Here is a 19804-nt window from a genome sequence, read left to right as displayed (position 1 = left end):
ATTCAAACTCTAACTGTGGATCTGTAAGACTACACTGGAGAAAGCAAACAAATTCTACAATTTACTGGGAAAGAACCAGAGAGCAGCTCATCTTTCTGCAGCACAATGAACCGTAATAGTTACCTAGCAAGCACACAGAGAAAAACAACTGTAGTGACCTTCACAGGTTAAAAAAAATTATCTCCTTCATCACCTTTAACTGCAATGCTTTTAAAATTTCTGTGAACACCCAAGCAAACCTGTCTCAGTATTCCACATACTTGCACTGCATTGCTTTAGGCTCACCCCTCTTAATTTTGGACAGTGGCTGAGTGAAATTCAAGCCCAGATCTGTTAACTTTCAAAAACACAGAGAATTTGTTTTGGGTTTTTTCCACATCCAAGAAGAGGAAGTTTATTTTAAATGCTAAACAAAACTCACCCCCAAGACCCCAAATCTTTCACAAAAGTTCCAACCACAGAGAAAGTCGATTTCAAAGTTGTGATTAAGGATTACGATGGCATTCTCCTTCCCATACTTGTGGTAACTCTCTGGGTCAGTGTAGAGGGTGCAATCAGTCCCTGACCACCATTCCAGCAACATCACCATCTCTGGAATAAATAACAAGAAATATATGAATGTACATAGCATATGCAAAGCCACAAATTAGTAACATGTTGAAAAGCATCAGTCATCTCAACAGCACATGGCAAAGAAAGGGCTGTAATGAAGTTGAAATGCTGAACATAAACCACAGTCATACATCTTGGTACAGGAAGGCGGGGGACAGAGAAGATAAGGGAAATAAGGAGATTACATGGAAAGAGGGAGCAGAAATTTTTCCACAGTGATACTGAGAAAAAGGAGTTTCATTTATGTGAAAACTGCAAATTCAACGTTACAAATTATTTTATCAAAATACATGTAAAATTAGCATTTATGGTTTACAATAGTAAACAAAATTACATGAAGAACAGAACAAGCTTGTAGGTGAAACAAACACACCTATTCCTGCCATATACAGGTCCTCATGCTTCTCTAAAAACTGTACAACTATAGACTAGAAAGCAGCTTGGACAAGACACCTGGAACCAGGTCTGTTACATGTACACCTTATGCATCATTCTGTTAACTTGCCCTGCTACAGCTGATGCATTCTACATTTGACAGGGGTGTGTCAATCATCCAGAGCAAAGCCAATAGCTCTGATTGGATGAAGAACATCCATCCCCACATCAAAGACAAGGTGGGTGGCTGGCAAAGTGTGCAGAGCCAAGAATAGTTATTAATAGTATAACTATCTGCACATCCCTTCGTTGATGAATTGATGAAGCAAATGGGGAGCGGAGGAAGGGTGGGGTAGGGAAACACCAAAATCACTGTTAAATACCTCAAAATCACTTTGCTCTGGGGCATGGGAAGTTGAGGTGAGTCAGTAAAGCCAACAAGCTTGGAGAGCTCGATCTCCATGGAGATGGAAAAAGAAAATCTAAAAGCAGTGGCTCTCCTCAAGCAACCCATGTACTGAGCTGGGGGGACCATGGGACTAAATGAGAGCTGTCTGTCAAGACGGAAAAGAAGAGGAGTTAAGGGACACGTTTGCTTCCTGTCAAAGCTATCACAAAACTTCTGCACCAAAGCAGAGGTCTAGTATGAGGGGTTATTCTTCGCTAAGTGAAATGTATCTCCTTCTCAGAGCATATCCATGCCATATGAATGTCTCTGCTGAAAGGATGAGACAACTGAGGTGCTCTCCTGGCTTCAGGAAAGCCCGAAAGCACCACAAATCCTCACTCACCTCAAGGAAGATCAAAATCAGGCCAGTCTTTGAAACACTTCTGAAATCTTTTCAATTTAGGTCCCCTACTGGCCTTAACTAGTGACCGAAAACAGAAAAAAGCTAAGAACAAGTCATCTACATTTTCAGTCATCATTAGTGAAATTAATTGCCTGAAGCTTTTGGATGACATTGTGCTGTACACTGGAGAACAGGCATTAGTGACATGAATAAATTTTATCTAACAGCGTTACAGCCAGGCTAATAGACAACCTCTATTCAAATAACATTACCTTAATATGATAAAACCATGTTTATGGTACAGATAAATGACTGACTTAGTTCCCCTGCTTATTTCTAATCATGGCAGGTAACTACTACCATGGCAGGAGTATGTATTACTCAATGCATGCTACAATGCATCAAAACAATAGTCAGAGACACAGAGGGAGACCTAAACTGCCATATATTAACTGAACAGTGATTTTACTGGTTGGAAACTGATTTCCCAGCAAAAGCCAAAGATTTCCTAAGGAATCTGAACAAAGCTAATAATACATCACAAATCTCACTATACAGGTGTGCCACATGCATAGAGTTCTTCAGTTACATATTTTCAGTCTCAAATACATTCAAAAAAAGCATAGACAAAACTATTTCTATATATGGTTTGATTCTTCAGGCTTCACATAAGCAGGCTTTTTGTTTAAATAAATACTGCAGAAATAGGTCCCTATTCTTCACCTCGCATGCCCGTTTGTCGCTGATGTGCTCAGGCAGTTGCTGCAGAAAACACAAAGCAGGCACTGAACGCCTCTGTATTAAATACAATAAATACCATCTGCCAGCCTTTAAGTTCTTAACATGTTTCTTCCTCTCATCTTCCCTACTCTTTCTTTCCCTGTCTTCCCAGCCTCCTTTCTCCTTGTGGTTCTCAAGCAATGACTAGCAGTATTAGTTTGCGCTACTCTTGCACCAGCTTAATTCCACAGCCTGCACATAAATTTATTACCCAGAAATTTGCTGTGGTGGCTCAGCAGCACAAGGTCACTCATATACACTCTCCCTTCCTCCTTCACAGGGTAGACGATCAGCGTAACTTTCTTTCTCTTTGTACACCAATCAGACTGTATAACTAAAAATCAATTTATATGGGGGAAAAAGATTCTCTTGCTCCCAACCAGGGCTGATCCAAGACTTCCAAGGCTTCTCCCCACCCCTTTTCATGAGATTTTGGAGTTTGAACATCAGAACTGAGCTGGTAAATTCACGTTCACTCAAGTCATGGGGATCCTACCTTGTAAGCAACTCCTCCAGTGACACTTCCACACAATTAATGCAAAGGAAGGGGAAAAACCAAAAGAACTTGAACTATCTCATCCCTGCTTTGATGGCAGAGTCCTTGCGGTATGTTACAACTAGCTTCAGGAGAGGCTGATGGTAGGGAGAAAACACGCCTTCAAATGCCTAATATGGATACTCTCTCTGCTTAGAATTTTTAAGTTTTCTACCTTTCTGGAATAAAAAAAACCAAAAACCTCACCCTGCTACACAGAACAGCCCCTACCTTGTGCGAGAGCGGACTGCTTCCTAGCCCTTCACTGCACAGATCAACTCCCTCAATGCCTGCACTTATAGAACAAATAACTAAAAATAAAACATCTCCAAGGCTGACCTGAACTATAACTAGTTATATGACAAACATTTAAGGGAAGGGAAACACACACAGAGTTTACTGAGACTTGTTATTTTCCACCTCAAAGTTTTGCAAGAATGAGTCATTAGCTAAGACTGTTCTTCTGTAAAAGTTGTTAGTAATTCCTTTAGCTAACTACTCTTGATAAGCCATAGAAACACTTGCTTAGAAGATTAACCATAAAATGCCTATTTTAAAATGCAACTAAAAGCATAGTTATGTATTGACTCAATAAGTACAATAATTTGAAGATCTCAAGTAAGTATGTAACCTGTTTTGAAGAGTAACAGAGCTGTTTTCCTTTATGACATTCTTCATTTTCTTTAACCTACATATCAAGGCAACACCAAGAAAGAGAGCTTAGAAAATTCTATGGGAATATATGGTAAAAGCATAGTAAACTCTCCAATACAAATAAAAAGCAAGACAAGTGGGCAAGCTGTGACCACCATTTCAAAGATCAGACAGTGTGAACGGCTGCATGATGAATGAGTACATTGCATAGAAGACTGGGGAAAGCATTTTTAAAAAAAAAATGTAAAAATAAGGCTAAAGACAGACTGACAGACAGCATAGTCCAGTCCATGCCTGTCTGTGGAAGAATGACTTACAATAATTTACTACCTTTCCAGATTTTCAGACTACATGTACTAGGTGCACCTCCTAAACTTTTTCCACAGAATTAATTAAGTCTACGGGTAACTAAGAAAAGCAAGTCTATTATCTTCTCTGGACTATTCCAAAGCCCTCTGTGTACCACAGACAGGGTTAAACACCTGAATAATACCTACTATATTAACTGCAATGCTGCCTAGGAGGTTTTCAAAACACTTGCAAGTATTGATGACTTCACAGCCTCCTTACACAGCCTATTCTAGTGCTTCACTATGCCATCTAACCTGACCAGCCATTTATTTGTGGTCTTTACTCCCTTCTTCTCTGCAGGAGCTACAAGTAATTATGAGGAGAACTTGAAGGCAGGAGTTCTGCTGTAAGCTTGCACTGATTAGGTACATGAAATAATTGGAGCTCAGAGCTAGAACATTATTATAAATCTACAAGAAAAATTTTTAAAATAACTTATTATTATAAAAAAGAATACACCGATTTCCTGTGAAAGGAACAAAAAGCTAGTTCTTGGGAAAAAAACCTGCAGCTAGGAAGTCAAGCAATGCCTTCCCCCTTTCCCCGAGACGAGGGGGAGGTCATTCACAGAGCCCAGCCAGACAAGCCATCAGCTCTCCAGCTTCAAGCAGATTCCCTCCCCTTCTTTACTCTGCATGAGCAACACATGCAGGTATGTATGTAAGCACCAATGAGGTGCAATGGAGTAATCTAGTCCATACCAAGACAGAGGTCCTGGTCTTCAACCTGCAGGAAAATGTGTAAGTCAACTGGTTTAAACAGAAGAGAAAACCAAGATCCAACCCCTCTTGCCTCAGTGCCACCACCCGTTACCTACTCTCCCCCATTCACCCTAGCTGGTGATACAATCACTGCTATCTTTGGACTTCTTTTCCCCTCCTTTAAATCTGTTTTGCAGCAAAAGGTGGGAGGCTGATGGGGGGAAAATCGTGCACACAACTTTAAAACCAAAACCAAACAAACTAAACCTTTCTCTATTGACTGCAGGTCTGCTTTTGAAGATTTTTGCCCCAGTCCCCAGGCAGATCCTGTAAACAACTCCCTTGAATAATGCTTCGATGAATTACACAGCTGTGCTTTTAGGGACAGAAATCACCAACAGAGAGGAAGGCAGAAATGATGACTCTTAATTCCCCACCCATCACAACAAGTTACTGGATGCACTTGCAAGGAAAAAGATAAACACAGCCCAGTCCTTTCTTATGTTCAGGCTCTGAGACCCATTTATTTCAGCATTTGCTTGCAGGAAATTCTTTTAATGTACTTCTCTTCACCAATCTTATATTCCAACAAAGACAATGTGCTGCTTTTGCCACAAATGACTGAGGTCAGTATAGCATGTGCTGATCAAAGGAGTTAGTACCAACAAAAGGTGAAAGAAAACATGCTGCTTGGCAAGTTCCCATGACACCAACACTTGCTTTGTATGGGCATGAAACCAAGCAGCTGCATCTCTTCCGGATGTGGTTTCTCGTTGCCCAGAACACCACTGGCTTTTTCCTACCATGTACACGCACGGAAAATAATTTTTTCTTCAAGCATCCTTCTCCTACTTGTAGGTTTTATTATTTTTAAGCCTGCAGATCTTTAATTTAAGAAACAACTGTCCCTACTTAGCTGCTTTGAGTAAACCTTTTCACTACATCATGACCATTAGGTTTATTATAAAGACCTCAAGGTTCAGTTCTTCATGAGAATTAGTTATCAGCAGGAAGTGAGAAACAAAAGAAGGTGTTAAGTGTTCTGCAGTGATCCATAATACAGCATTTGATAGCCCTTATCAGTTAGTTTAGCTTGGGCTTGCACAGCAAAGGCTTTCTAAAGAGACAACCAAACAACTTTCATACTCTGGCACACAGGCCCACCCTGGGACAAAGCAAAACACCACCTGATCCATCACACACCCCTCTCCTGGCATGCCTTCATCAAGTGTGATCCTGCATCATGCCTTACCCAGGGGAGTGTACAAGGACTAACTTTTGTGTCCCGCTGATGAAGTTGTTGCAGAAATGACAGCGTGGATGAACAGCACATACGAGGTTACTTTAGTTCTCATTTTGATGGTTAGGGTGGCATATTACTGCCTAAATCCCAAAACAGAAGCTTAAATGAGAGCAGCGTGACCTATATTAAGCATAAGCAAGTGCCATCTTAGATTGATAGACTCAAAAAATCAAATGAAATAATTATACAGTGGTTACAAATCTGGTCCCAAAGTTTTATAAAACACCAAATGCATGGACAAGTACTTGCCACCAGGCATCTGAATCTCTACAGTTTCTTTTCAAGCCCTCTCCTGATACCAGAAGGGCCAAGAGCAACTTGCTCTGAATAAAATTTGAGAATCTGGCATCACTTAATAAACCTTCAGAAGAAACAACAGCTATTTACAGGACTTACAGCATGTACAAACAGAGGAAAGAAAAGCAAATAATTGAAGATGCAAACACAAGTGAAAAACTCACTAGGTAACACCATTAAAAATTACAAATATTGTTAAACACAGGAGCCACTAGATGGGCACAGGCAGCTAAAGAATTTTACCAGTTCTGAACAGGATTTCAGAGATCAGAAAGAAATACCTGACACATTTGTAAACTTTTGCATGGTACAGGCGAAAAAACCCACCTGCTAGGCTAGTACAGAAAAGGCTAGGAGAGACAGAAATGCAAGTCAGGACTGCAACCTACGTTTTAAACAAAGTAAATTTTTGCTTCTTGTTCCTCAATAACCAAGGCCATGATATTTCTTTTTGTGAAAAGACAGTATAAGTAAGTCAGGTCAGTTTAGATTTCAGTGAATGGGAGAGGAGGGGAATAGATGGATAATCTGTTCCACTGGGATAGACCCAGAAGTCTGGTGATGAACCCCATACTTTTTTTTTCATATTATTTGAGAAAAACATGTTATGGGTTAACACCAGTCAGCAGCTAAGCCAAGGAGCTAGGAGGAGCTGTGCTTCTGTACTAACTATTTCTGAAGCAGCTCAACTCCCCTCGTACATTGCTAATATCTTTTTCATTCAGCGTGCTGTGAGCCTCAGATCCTCTATACCCCCAGAGGATTGGGATGTTATGATGCCCATCTTGAGGTATTATTCCCCAAAACTGGATCTCTCATGAAGGTCCTTTGACCCTGCTTTGGTTTATGGCAAAATCAGCTTTCAGAAAAACCTTCATTATTCTCTTCCCTTTCTCAAACACTTCCTCAGCTGTGTTGTCCCAAACTGGGTGTGACAAAGGACTGTTGTGGGTTAACCTTGATCAGCAGCTAAGTGCCACACAGCCACCGCTCACTCACCCCATCCCCAGTAGAACAGGGCAGAGAATATGAAGAGCAGAAGCAAGAAAACTCATGGGTTGACAGAAAGACAGTTTAATAAGCACACAAAAGAGGAAGAAGAAACGGGGAGATGGGGACGACTCACCAAAACAAGCAACGCAAAAGCAATCCCATCCTACAAGCAGACAGATGCCCAGCCTGTCTTGAAGTAATGGCTGCCTTCCAAAAAACAGCCCTCCCCTCAGTTTTTATTGCTGAGCATGATGTTATATGGCATGGAATATGCCCTTGGTCAGTTTGGGTCAGCCATCCTGGTTGCATGCCCTCCCAACTTCTTGCACACCCTCAACCTTCTTTCTGTGGGGGCAGAGTGGGAAAAAGCTAAAGCCTTGACACCATGCAAGCACTGTTCAGCAACAGCCAAAACACTGCTGTGTTATCAGCACTGGTTTAGTTACAAATCCAAAACACAGCACCATACAGGCTACTAAGAAAAAAAAAATATCCATACCAGCTAGACCCAGTACAACTATAAAGAATTCACTCTTTATGATTAAATTCTGTCTTTGAATGGTGAGCAAACTAATGACTACAGCTAATGACTAAGACAGTCATTGATTCACTCCTAGCCAGGATGAAAGAAATTTCTTTAGATAAGCAAGTATCCCAACAACAAAACAAACGCTTTTTCTCACGAATGAGAAAGCAACAAGGAAGACTGTTGACAAGGAAGCAGTATGAAAATAAAGGTAATGCAAAACTCAGTCTAATGAATGAGACCCAGATGACCTCCCAGAATACTGAATCAGAGGTGAAATGAATTCTCATCAAAAACATAGTTTCAGATTGAGCATGGCACCATGTTTTTAAAAATAGAGAAGAGTAGAAACATACTACTAATACTTAGACTGGTGAGTAGATAAATGATCAGAGTAACTAAAGACACAGTAACTGGGCCTCAGCACTACACGGGAACACAAACAAAATAAAAACAAAAAAGAAGAGTTATTCAGAAGAGAGGTCTGCAAGAGTTGGAATTTAGGAAAACAAACACTCTATAATTTTTCAGAGGCAGGTCTATATGCCATTATCTGATAACTCTGATTTTATAGACAAAAGAGAGACTTCAAATCTAACACACTCAGGCTATGCTAAGCCATTTATATAGTACAATAAAAGAAATTGCTATTAAATCAAAAAGAAACTGAAGATTAGTAAACAACTGTAAAGGAGAACTAAACTAAAAAGTGCCTCTGTTTTTGATGTCTTTTGGTCAATCTGGATAAAGAAGGATCTGCCTGAAGTGTTTCTAAGGACTAAAGCATTCAACACAAATTAATAAATTTTGTGGATGATACAAAGTCAGAACACACTTTAAGAATCAAATGACCTTGAGAGGCAAGGTAACAGAAATGGAATTAATTTTAATAGGACAGATCATTGTCTGATGCCTTGCAGAACTAATAAAATACAGCCTCATAATTTGGAAATGAGCTGCTAGAAACAGTATGAATTTATTTCGATGATACAGGAACTCCTTTCTAGTCCTATTTCCTGTCATTAGAAAAGAAGTGAGATTTTTCCAAACAGACTGCGTTATAGACCCATGTCTCCTCTCTTCCATCACTGCTCAAGAAACACACTGCAGAGCTATGCTACCACAGGCTGCAACGAGCATTCACTGGACAAGGAGGAAGCCAGTATCTTGCAGCAATATGCAAAGGCTTCTGTTTAAGCAGGGTAGAACCAGCCAAAAACCCTTCTCAAAGGAGTTCTCAGCTGAAAATCACCTTCCAGGAGGCTCAGATCTGAAAATTCAAGTATGCACAAAAGCAAACGTGAACCAAGTTAATAGATATCATAGTCTTAACTTGTATTTATTCAATCACAATTGACTTCTTCGGCATAATGAATCACTAGCATTTCCCTAATTACAGGGTGATGGACATTGTCCATACTTAGGACTCATACTTCCACTTAGAACAAGAGCCCACACACTCATGTGACTGGTTTTTTTTGCCATATGCATTGCTTATATGTACTAATTAGATCATCTAAAGATTAGGCTCTGAAGTGAATCTTCCATGTTTAATCCACTTATTTAGGAAGGAAACCTATTTTCACATAACTTCTCTCCTTCTAGCATGTATTCTTATAACAGTCTTAATTTCTACATATAGCAAGTTTATCCTCTTTAGTTCCTAATCAAACAAAAATTTGGACTTGGGAAAGAAAGCATTTCAGAACAAAATGGTACAGCAAGAGAGAAAATCCTGTTATTTTTGTTGCTCTAAATCCATGCCTTCAACATTTTTATCCTGTATTTTCAGTTACCAACGAGAAAGGATGTGCATTTATCTCAGATAAAAATGACTGATGTTAAAAAAGACTACCAGTTGCCATAGAAAGCAATCTCCAGCACAAATTGGAAGAAAAGTGAATTTGATTAGGAAACTGAGCAAAAAGTAATTTAAATCCTAAGAAAATCTGCAGTGCTTTTAAATAAAGCCTCTAGTTACTAACGGTTACATTTCATAGGGGTGTGAACACATAAAAAGAACAAGAAAACTATGGGTAATGGCATCTAAGGTTTCTGTATTTGCCAGTAATATTTGCGTTTGGCTTTTGATTTCAGATAACCAGCGCACTCATAAAGAAATACCCACATATTACCAGAAATAATATGCTACAAACAATTTATTTTTAGACTTAAGTCAAGGCAGATAATTTCTGCTTAGTCTTCTTATGCACAATGTATTCTATCTGAATTTCAGGACTGGAAACAAAAAGCTGACTGAGTACCTGTATTACATCATCAGAGTTAATGGTGAATAGCCACGGAACCTCTATCACTTTGAGAACACTGTTCAGAACAAAACCATTACTCATTTTTCACTTGCATTCCATGAATCCCCTGTCTCTGCCTGTAATCTTACAGCATCTCATCACGTGAGGTCTTGAGAGACAAGAACTATGTCCCGGTGCTTATTTTAGCTTCTTAATCCCTAACAGTGACTTTCACAAAGTGTTCTTTAAAGGGACAATAAGGTCAGAAACTACAAATCAAACAAATGGCTTTCATGAATTAAAAATAAAGTACTACAGATCAAATATACCTATCAAGTACACATAAGGCTGTGATTTTTTGTAATGGGTGTAGTGTGTAACCCCTTGAAGTTATCCAAATATATAAAAATACAAAAATCCCCCACTTTTTCTTACCAAGTAATGTAATTCCCATCAGAAATAGTACATTCTGTTAAGAAAGACATACAATATCACACCACAGGTAAGGACACCAGTGCCTCTCAAATCACATTGTTTCATTGTGCTTGCATTAATATTTTCTCAACACTTAAGTGCAGCAAGAAAGTTAGAAAACGAATCCACAGGAGGAACATCACGACCTGCTCGTGTGCTCCAGCAGGTGGGGATGCGAAGATACCACTAATTTGCCTAACCTGTCACTGCTCAAACTGAAAAGGTGCCCACAAAAAAAAAAAACTTACTGGCTTCCTGCTCTGTAGTCCCAGTGGCTCAATGTAACGCTGCAGAAATACTGTGCACAGAGGTAACTAGCTTCTTGCTTTTGCATGTCTGCTGCAACAGTATTGTACTCTTAGAATTATTTGAGTAATTTTCCTAGGAAACACCGGTTTAGGTTATGTGATATATGGCAACCTTGCATAATGAACAGGCTCCGAATTTACTCTCTTCCATTCAGTTTCCAAAAAGACAGCCTCTGCCAGTTACAAAAGGCAGGCTGTGCTTCTCTGGTAACCCAAGACATTTTCCTATGCAATGCTTTGCAAATTATAAAGAGTAGCAGCCAGACATACCATTTCAAGTAAGTACAGGAGGAACAGCTGTTGCTTCTTTTACAAGGCACAATCTGACTTGTCACAGCAGCAGCAAAATAAAGACCCATCATGCAAACAAGGTGTGCACGTGTCAGGAGTAGAGACATATCACGAGATCAGATGCATATGCACTATTGATATTTCTTTCAACTTCATCACAAGTATTTCTAGCACAACAGAATCACAGAAAAAAACAGGAAAACTTCAAGATTTAAGCAGGGGATACAATATTACACAAAGCATATCAGGTATCAGAATTTTCTCCCATGACAAACTGATCAAAACTGTACAGAAATCCCAGAACAAAGAAGGCAGGCTATTCCAAGAGTCAGTGATTTCCTTGAACTTAGCTAGAGAATTCCTTTCTGAATTATCTTTACCACCTTTGTTGCCCCAGTCTTCTCAAAATTAAAGATACACAGGACCCATGTGACTCACTGACTTGGATGCAGCATTTATCAGCTTGTAAGTTGATGAAGACAAAGTTATCCTCTTCGCATCCTCTAGGCTGTACACATTACTGTTTTACAACTGATTGAAATACTCTGCTTTAACTCATTGTCGTGGTTTAACCCCAGCCAGCAACTCAGCACCACGCAGCCGCTCACTCACTCCCCCCCCACCCACTGGGATGGGGAAGAAAATCAGGAAAAGAAGTAAAACTCGTGGGTTGAGATAAGAATGGTTTAATAGAACAGAGAAGAAGAAACTAATAATGATAACAGTAATAAAATGACAACAGTAATAATAAAAGGATTGGAATATGCAAGTGATGCACAATGCAATTGCTCACCACCCGCCAACTGACACCCAGCTAGTCCCCGAGTGGCGATCCCCCACTCACCCCAGTTTATACACTAGATGTGACGTCCCATGGTATGGAATACCCTGTTGCCCAGTTTGGGTCAGCTGCCCTGGCTGTGTCCTGTGCCAACTTCTTGTGCCCCTCCAGCTTTCTCGCTGGCTGGGCATGAGAAGCTGAAAAATCCTTGACTTTAGTCTAAACACTACTTAGCAACAACTGAAAACATCAGTGTTATCAACGTTCTTCTCATACTGAACTCAAAACATAGCACTGTACCAGCTACTAGGAAGACAGTTAACTCTGTCCCAGCTGAAACCAGGACACTCATGCAGGCTGACATTTCTTCTTTGTATTAGAAAGACTTACAGCTTTCTAAGATCAACCCTTCTTGATGGACATCTGGACTTCTCACAGGACTTCAGCCACTTGAGATTAAGATAAGCACAGTAATAGCACCTGTTCTAACTGCTATATCAGAGCCATCAAGGGCAGACTGCAGAGTTGTTAGGTTGCCAGCTGGCACTGTGCCTGAGGTCTTTGAGGTTCTGTGCAGGCCATTTGGATCGTCTCTAAAAGTCTTGCCTGAAAAGCTGGAAAGCGGAAAGCCAGTGCAAATAAACACTATGTACCATTTGAATTTACTGACCTTATTAGACGGCTTAGACAATAACCTCCTGTGTTATCAACACTGCTGCTTCAATGTCTTTGCAACAGCTTGCACCACAACAGAACAAAGGAGAAGGGACAGGAAGAGCCTAGAGGTACTCCAGTCCTCTCTCATTATGGGCCTGTTATTTGAAAACTCTGTAGTTTTTACCAGTTCAGATCTTTTTCCAACTGGAATTGCCATGTAACCTGATAGCAGTGGAAGAAGCAATGTCAGCAACTTCAGCTGAAGGACAGAAATCACTCATGACCTAGGTTGCTGTGAGCATCATTCCTTTCAATTTTTTTCTGACTGCCAAGGGTGTAACTGAGAAGCTTGCGAAAAAACAGCACAGGAGCAGAGGACAACACTCCAGCCAGATGGCATGAAAAGGCTCCTCCAACAGCCTGGCTCTGTGGGATGAAGCTTGCATGGAGGCTTCCACAAGGAAGAACTCAACCCAGAGTCCTCCAAATCCAGACATTGCAGCACATCAGATCACTCCTTGACACAGTACAGCAGTGGACCAAGCAAGCAGATCTTGAAGTTGAGCAACTAAGACTTTGATTTATAAACTTTGTGCAAGTGGTACATCCTCTCGCAGAGAAAGATGCATGGGAGGGACTAGAGCTTCTTCTACAGAGGGTCCAGATCAAGGGCCCAGCCCCAAACCTGAAGAGGAAGTCTCGCTCTGCTCTTAGCTAAGAAAAAAAAGAGCTGAACAGCAAAGGAAAAAATCTAAAACAAGATTCAAAAATCTGTTTTAAAATACACTTTGATTTTCAAACCCGAGCTGGCCATTTATTAAAAAAAGCCCACACAACTCAATGAGGAATGTGGACAGGAAGCAGGGTTTCATCTAACATCCCTAGCTGGGGGGCACAGAGGGAGCCCTAGGCTGGCCACAGAGCCTACTGCCATTGCTCACCTTTTAGATGTAGAGAGAAAGGCAGGGCATGCAGCGTACAGAAACAGTCCCCAGGAAAGTGTGCGAGGCAGTGTTCTTTTATAAAGCACAGGGCACGCACAGGCTGCTGAAAGCAGAGCTCACTGATAATTGCTCAAAGGCATGCTCTACGCAGAGGTAGCCTGTGACTGGGAAAGAATAGTATGCTAAAAGGAACACTTCCTAAGTGTGTCATTTGGAACATTAAAGTACCAACTACCAGTTTAAAGTAACAACCACCACCTCCTCCCAACACTTAAGTAATTTGTCAACATAACTTCAAGATAAAAATCACAGATTAGGAGAGAGTATGATATATTATGTAGTTAAAAACCAAACCAACCAAACAAAAAAAGCCCATCCTACCCACCCCAGCTGGTTCTGTAAACTATAAGAATCAAATGCAACTTTAAGCTGAAACGTGACTTTTGCATTAGTCATAATTAAACTAGTTCCTGAAGACTGATGGCGCACAGATTTTTTTTCTCCACCTTTCCCTGGCCACTCCCCTCCCCCCAATATACACTGACATTTACTTAAGTTGACCAGATCCTCAACTGGCATAAAAATAATCCTTAACTGCAGTGTAGTCACTGTTACACCATGCTGAGTTACACAAAATAAGGATTAGACTCATCATACCCATTACAAAGCTAAAGCTTTATCTGTGGTTTGATCTTCTTGGCAATTTAACCTCAATGCTTGCTTAGTCATAGAATTAAAACCTGCATGTACACATGCATGAACTGGCTAGTAGTAAGTGAAAAAGATATTGCTTTATTGAAACATTATGGCTTTAATTTTGAAGGCTGACATTACACAAGAATAGTTCTGGTGCTTGCTGTGCCTCAGCTCCATGAACACGATCCATTTCATTTTCTTACAGAACAAAGACAACTAACACTTTATTGATAAAAATTGTTTCACCCTTTTTGATGGAGTGTCATCAATGTTTTCTCAGATGAAACATACCAAATTAAATAAAGTACAGACAGTTTAATATGGCCAAGCTTGTGTTCCTGTAACACAGCCAAGCTGTAACTGCTTTGGGAACCAAGATCAGAATCAGATTTAATGCAAGATCTTAAATGCACAAGCCTTCAGCGTATCCTGAAAGTTAGAGTATTTCAGATCCTCATAGGGCCTAAGATAGGAACTGAGAACTTGTGATTCAAACCTATAAATTAAGGCTTGCTTCTAGTATTTGAGCCAGCAGCTCTGATCTGGGCACAAGCCTTGCACAGGACCCTTCCAGTTACTGCATGTGTACTGGGCACAGCACCTCACTTCCCAGCTTCCCCACAGCTCCCATTCCCATTCAAGTTTGACCAAATAGATTCTCTCCTTCTAACATAACGCCCACAAAATGTAAACCACAATTTTTCTTCAGGTAAAAAAGAAATTTTAAGTCAGCGTAATGTATTCTTGAAACAAGAGGTTTCAATTGATGCTGCCTTCTCTAGCGCAGTCCTGAGCTAGAGGGGTGGAGGAATACAGAAACAAGTTTTGTTCATTGCTTTAGCCACTGTTCCTTTTAAACTATCTCCATGCTGAAAGTCAAAAGCAACCTTCCCTTCAGAAAAAACAGCTGCACACTTCAAACATTTCATTTCACAGCTTTTTTCTGACTTTTATCCCTACACAATCTGCGTACAAAACAGCTTCTTCTTTCGGAGTTACACAGCATAGGGAACAGAGCCAGCCTCGCCAAGTACAACGGGGTCTAACACACATACAGATCTGCAGTAGTCAGTGTTTTGAAACGCTCTTTTCAAACTCTTTAGGGAAATTAATTATTTAACAGCCATGTGTCAGAGATATTTGTCTCACATTTGAAGGCTCCTCTTATCCTTCTTCCCCAAGGAATTTAGCAATACTCCTATGTTTCAACAAACCAGCAGTTCCTCGTGGCAACAGGACCAGTCAGTGCAGATAACAATTAAGCAGGAATCTCCTCCTGCTCCTCTCTCCAGCTGGACTGTCCCCGAAGGCCAGCACACAACCCCTTGTTGAAGGCCTAATGAGGCACCAAAGGGAGCAGCAGGAATGACCCTCTAATTGTAACACCAGAATTCAGTAAAAGTGCCCCTCCAGACAGACAAGTTGGTCCCATGGGTTTCTTCTACTAACAGTTATTTTTCTTATCTCAAGAAAGACATCCTACAAAAGTACCCACCTGCAACAGGCACTGCTCATATATGCAAACAGACAACCTTCCTATCCCTTTTTTGGTCTTCCCTGCGTAAAAATGTGATCATGATTACAGGACTTTTCTACAGCAACAGATCAATGACACAAACTGGAAATAAAGGACAGACTCCAGCATCCTGACTCTTACTCTTTGTATGAAGGTCAGAGACAGCATTATCATTCCCACCCCATTTGGGACAAAGTACTCAACAGTATTTTCAACCTTCTCATATTGTTCACAGGAACACCTTTGAAAAACAGTCCTGAAGATTACTACCACACTGCAATATCCTACATAACACAGGAAGAACCTAGCATACCACTGCTCTTAATAGAAGTCCAATTCCCATCTTTCCAACATAGAAAAAGAACTTTTCAAGGACTTACTTACATGGCACATACATTGAGTAGCAGCACATATCAGGTCCTGTCTTTCCCATTAACTTTAAGTCACTAAGTCCAATAGTGTAACCCACACAGTTTGGGATGCTCCTGGGACATTGCTTGCCCTTCTGCTCACCTGCACTTGCACAATAGTCTATTTATCAACCATCATTTGCTTTCCACATGAAGAAATCCATCACTTATTATCAGAATAAAGTCCGTATCTCAAAGACTCATGGATCTGCCATTCCAGCCTCTCTAATTCTCACCTGAGGACCGCATGCACCTACAGGAAGCTACAAGCTATTGCCATACAGCTAAGGAAATTTAAATTACCTTTCAGGAAACCTTGAATTTTAGGCATGAATTAATGCAGATTTCTAGCACTGAGTCAGAGCCTATGAAGACAAAAGGAAGACAAACTCCGTAGTGAGCTTCAATCCAACCAGAAATTTTCTGAACTCTTAGCATTTAAAAAAATACTGAAAATATAGTGTCATACTAAAAGGAAAATGTACTGTGGTCTCAATTTTAAACTCTAGATAGACGAAGAACATCTGGAAACTGAAGACATATATTAGCTATTTTGCCTGTGTATCTTCCTCCTTTATGAGCACAGAAGGCAATACACGTTCAAATAATAAAACTTTAGTTGATATATTTTGGTGGGTAGGACAACTCTGAAAAATTCAGCTGAGATCAGTTTGCATTCAATTTCTGAAAATAGAACCCAATTCAGCCAATGAAAGCACTTTTCTGAACACTGCAACATTAACATCCCCCTCCCTATCTTTTGCCTTTGTACAAAGAATAGCATTACAAAAGTCTATCACATAGGCCCTACAGAGAAATGGTCTGAGTTTGAAGGAAGTAACAGATTCTTCAGTTCTCCACAGCTAGCTTGCCAATATAGAGTCCTCAGCAAACTGCAGGGTACTAGCACATTGCACATCTCTAGATGAGAAACATATGAGCTAGGGGAAAAGCCTGGAAAATGTCAGAGAATAGTATTGAGTTTGTTTGCTTCAAGAAAAAAATAAAAAAAATCCAATAAGGGTCTCCACAGCATTCAAGGATGGTGCAGGAAAGGAGCTCCTTTATAGCAGTAAAGCTATATTAATGAGAGCCCCTGTCAAAAGTCTCACAGCTGCAGAACTCCCACGCTTTCCCAAAAACCAAGGGCAAGCTTCTTTAGAAGTGACAGCAAGAAATTAAGTCTGTACAATCACTCTCTATATTTCTTTACCTAACACAGGCAGCAGATACATTCATTCATCAAAATCTTTCATCAGCAGTACATATTGATTCCTGGATTTTTTTGTTTTAGCAGAGCCACATAAGTACCAATGAGCAGTAAGAAATTTATGTACAATGGAAAAGCCCTCCTGTATTAGAAGGCTCACTTGTTTTTTGACTTTCAAAGAAAACGCCACGCTCAGAGATGCAGTATACTGGAGATTCAATTTAGAAACACAGCTAAGTGAACTGATAATCAGACTGAAGTGTACTTCCCGCTTCTTTAACACCATGAGAGAAAGGAAATGTTAGTTATTGACACTGCAATGCAATTTGCTTGAGTACAGAAAAAGCACACAGATATAAAATACTAATAAAAGTGGGCTAACAGAAGAGCAAAACCATCTACCCACAAACAATTGCACTGTAATCTCTTTGTGGTTTCTTACATTTTTTCGAATATTATTTCGGCAAGGACCAAAATGAGTCTGGCAAAATGGTAACTGCCTCTCCAAAACCAGGCAAATGAAAGAATTGTTTTGCATACATTTCCATTCGGTTTCTTATCCAGAGTTAAAGGATTCCTACTTCTGAACATGGTGTTGGAAGAAACATGTTTAAGCATAGACTACACCAAGATGGATGTAAAGGAAATTCAGCAACATACATTTAGATTGCCCAACAAGACCCTGCTACCTTACAACAGTCTCCAAAGTAAGAAAACAACATAATCCTCAAGTAAGAAGCCTTAACCTGCAGGTTGCAAACAAGTCACAGGAAATAACCACCTGAGGAGTACCAAGCATGTACACTCGGAAGCTCTTTCCTTTCAGCTGTCACGCTGAAAAACCTCAAGTACCTGCTGAAAGGAAATATTGCTTCCTACCAGTTTGGAAATCCTCCTGCAAAAAGTTAGTCAGACACCAGATACTTTCACTGAACCAGCAGCTGAAATCCTTGCTGCAGTGGGAGCTGGAAAACCTACTCCATAACAACTTGCTAGTATGGTGACTTACATGCTTTTGGGAGAGGGAGAATCACCTAGGTATACACTTTTAGTGGTGCACATTGCTCAAAAGGGAGCAGGGAGGCAGATGATGTAGCCAACCAATAGCAAATGAGACAAGACACACTGCACCTCACTTGGTGCAAACACAAGAGACTAAACACGGGAGAATTCAAAATTACCCCAGTAGTTCTGCCTATGAAGGTAGTGTTCTTCCCCAGACAGGGCTGGATTACTGCTAGTTTGTATTTGCTTGTAACTGGTGATGGTGATCAATGAGCTACTCTCTGCATCTTTGCAGGAAGCTTACATAGGATCAAGAGGTTATACTTCAGATTTAGTATCATTTCAGCAATTAAAATCAGCCCTATAGCTAAAATGGGGTTTCTACAAATATGCAATGTCTCTTAAGAAGAATTTGATCCTCTGATTGTGATATTCACCCTTAATGAATAAACAACTGTAGCAACAAACTCATACAAACATTAATGTCTTCATATTCTGTACTATGACTTGGAACATTAGATATTAGGTTCCTCAGTTATGTCATGTCAGATGTAAGTACTTTCATACAAATACTGCAGATTTACCCCAGTTCAGGAATCTAGGAAGCTTGCTGGCCAGATCTAATCCTTAACAAGAGGTGCTAGAAATTTTGTGATGTGAGATGCCAGACACCAAACAGAATGTGGTTCACCTTCTATTGCTTCCCTGCCATCCCTCTCTCCAGTCTGCAGGCTATCACCATCACCCTTCTTCAGATCAGGAATCTGAGGCAAAAAAAAAAAAAGAAAATGAAGACAAGCAACCTCTACAAAGGCTCCAGCAACAGCAAAATAGTATCAATGATAGTGAAGATGCTCTTTTCATTAAAGATCAGACTAAGTGCCTTTCTAGCTCTTCATCAGTCTTGGATAGAAAGCATCAGAACCAAAAGGTTTTTTCACATCCATTTTCCCAGAAAGCTGTCCCTTTCTCCTAAACTAAGAGCTGGTAATAACAGACCATATCCGTTTTAGGTTGAATTAGGAATTCTGCTAAAGGTCATGCACAGATGTCATTCAATCACACTTTCATGAACAGAACAGCACTACACTCACACAGCATGCCTGCAATCAGCATACAGTCTTGGCTGATCCACTAAAGCTCACTGTCAATACTTGAACCACCATGAAAACTGGATAACGATGCCTGCAAGTGGCATAAAATGAGAGGGACTGAAATGTTATTAGTTGATACAGAAAGTTAATGGTAGTAGGGAAAATACGGAGGCATTTGCTAGGCACTGCAGAGGACTTACTCACAGAGATGAATATAATTCCGCTAACACAATCTGGAAAAAAGGGAGTTC

General features: G+C 40.2%; 1 protein-coding gene across 1 annotated transcript in view; it reads right to left on the bottom strand.

Annotated features, from left to right (window-relative positions):
* AGPAT4 (1-acylglycerol-3-phosphate O-acyltransferase 4) overlaps positions 1-19804 on the bottom strand; it is a 63217-nt gene that overhangs the window by 35215 nt on the left and 8198 nt on the right. The window contains exon 2 of the mRNA XM_010584480.1: positions 422-591. Coding sequence (XP_010582782.1) covers positions 422-591 — 170 coding nt within the window. The remainder of the gene's footprint in view (positions 1-421; positions 592-19804) is intronic.

Source organism: Haliaeetus leucocephalus, unplaced genomic scaffold, assembly GCF_000737465.1.
Source record: "Haliaeetus leucocephalus isolate CR32 unplaced genomic scaffold, Haliaeetus_leucocephalus-4.0 Scaffold992, whole genome shotgun sequence".
Lineage (NCBI taxonomy): Eukaryota > Metazoa > Chordata > Aves > Accipitriformes > Accipitridae > Haliaeetus > Haliaeetus leucocephalus.
The sequence above is the reverse complement of the archived record's forward strand: the minus strand, read 5'-3'. Positions and strand labels throughout refer to the sequence as shown.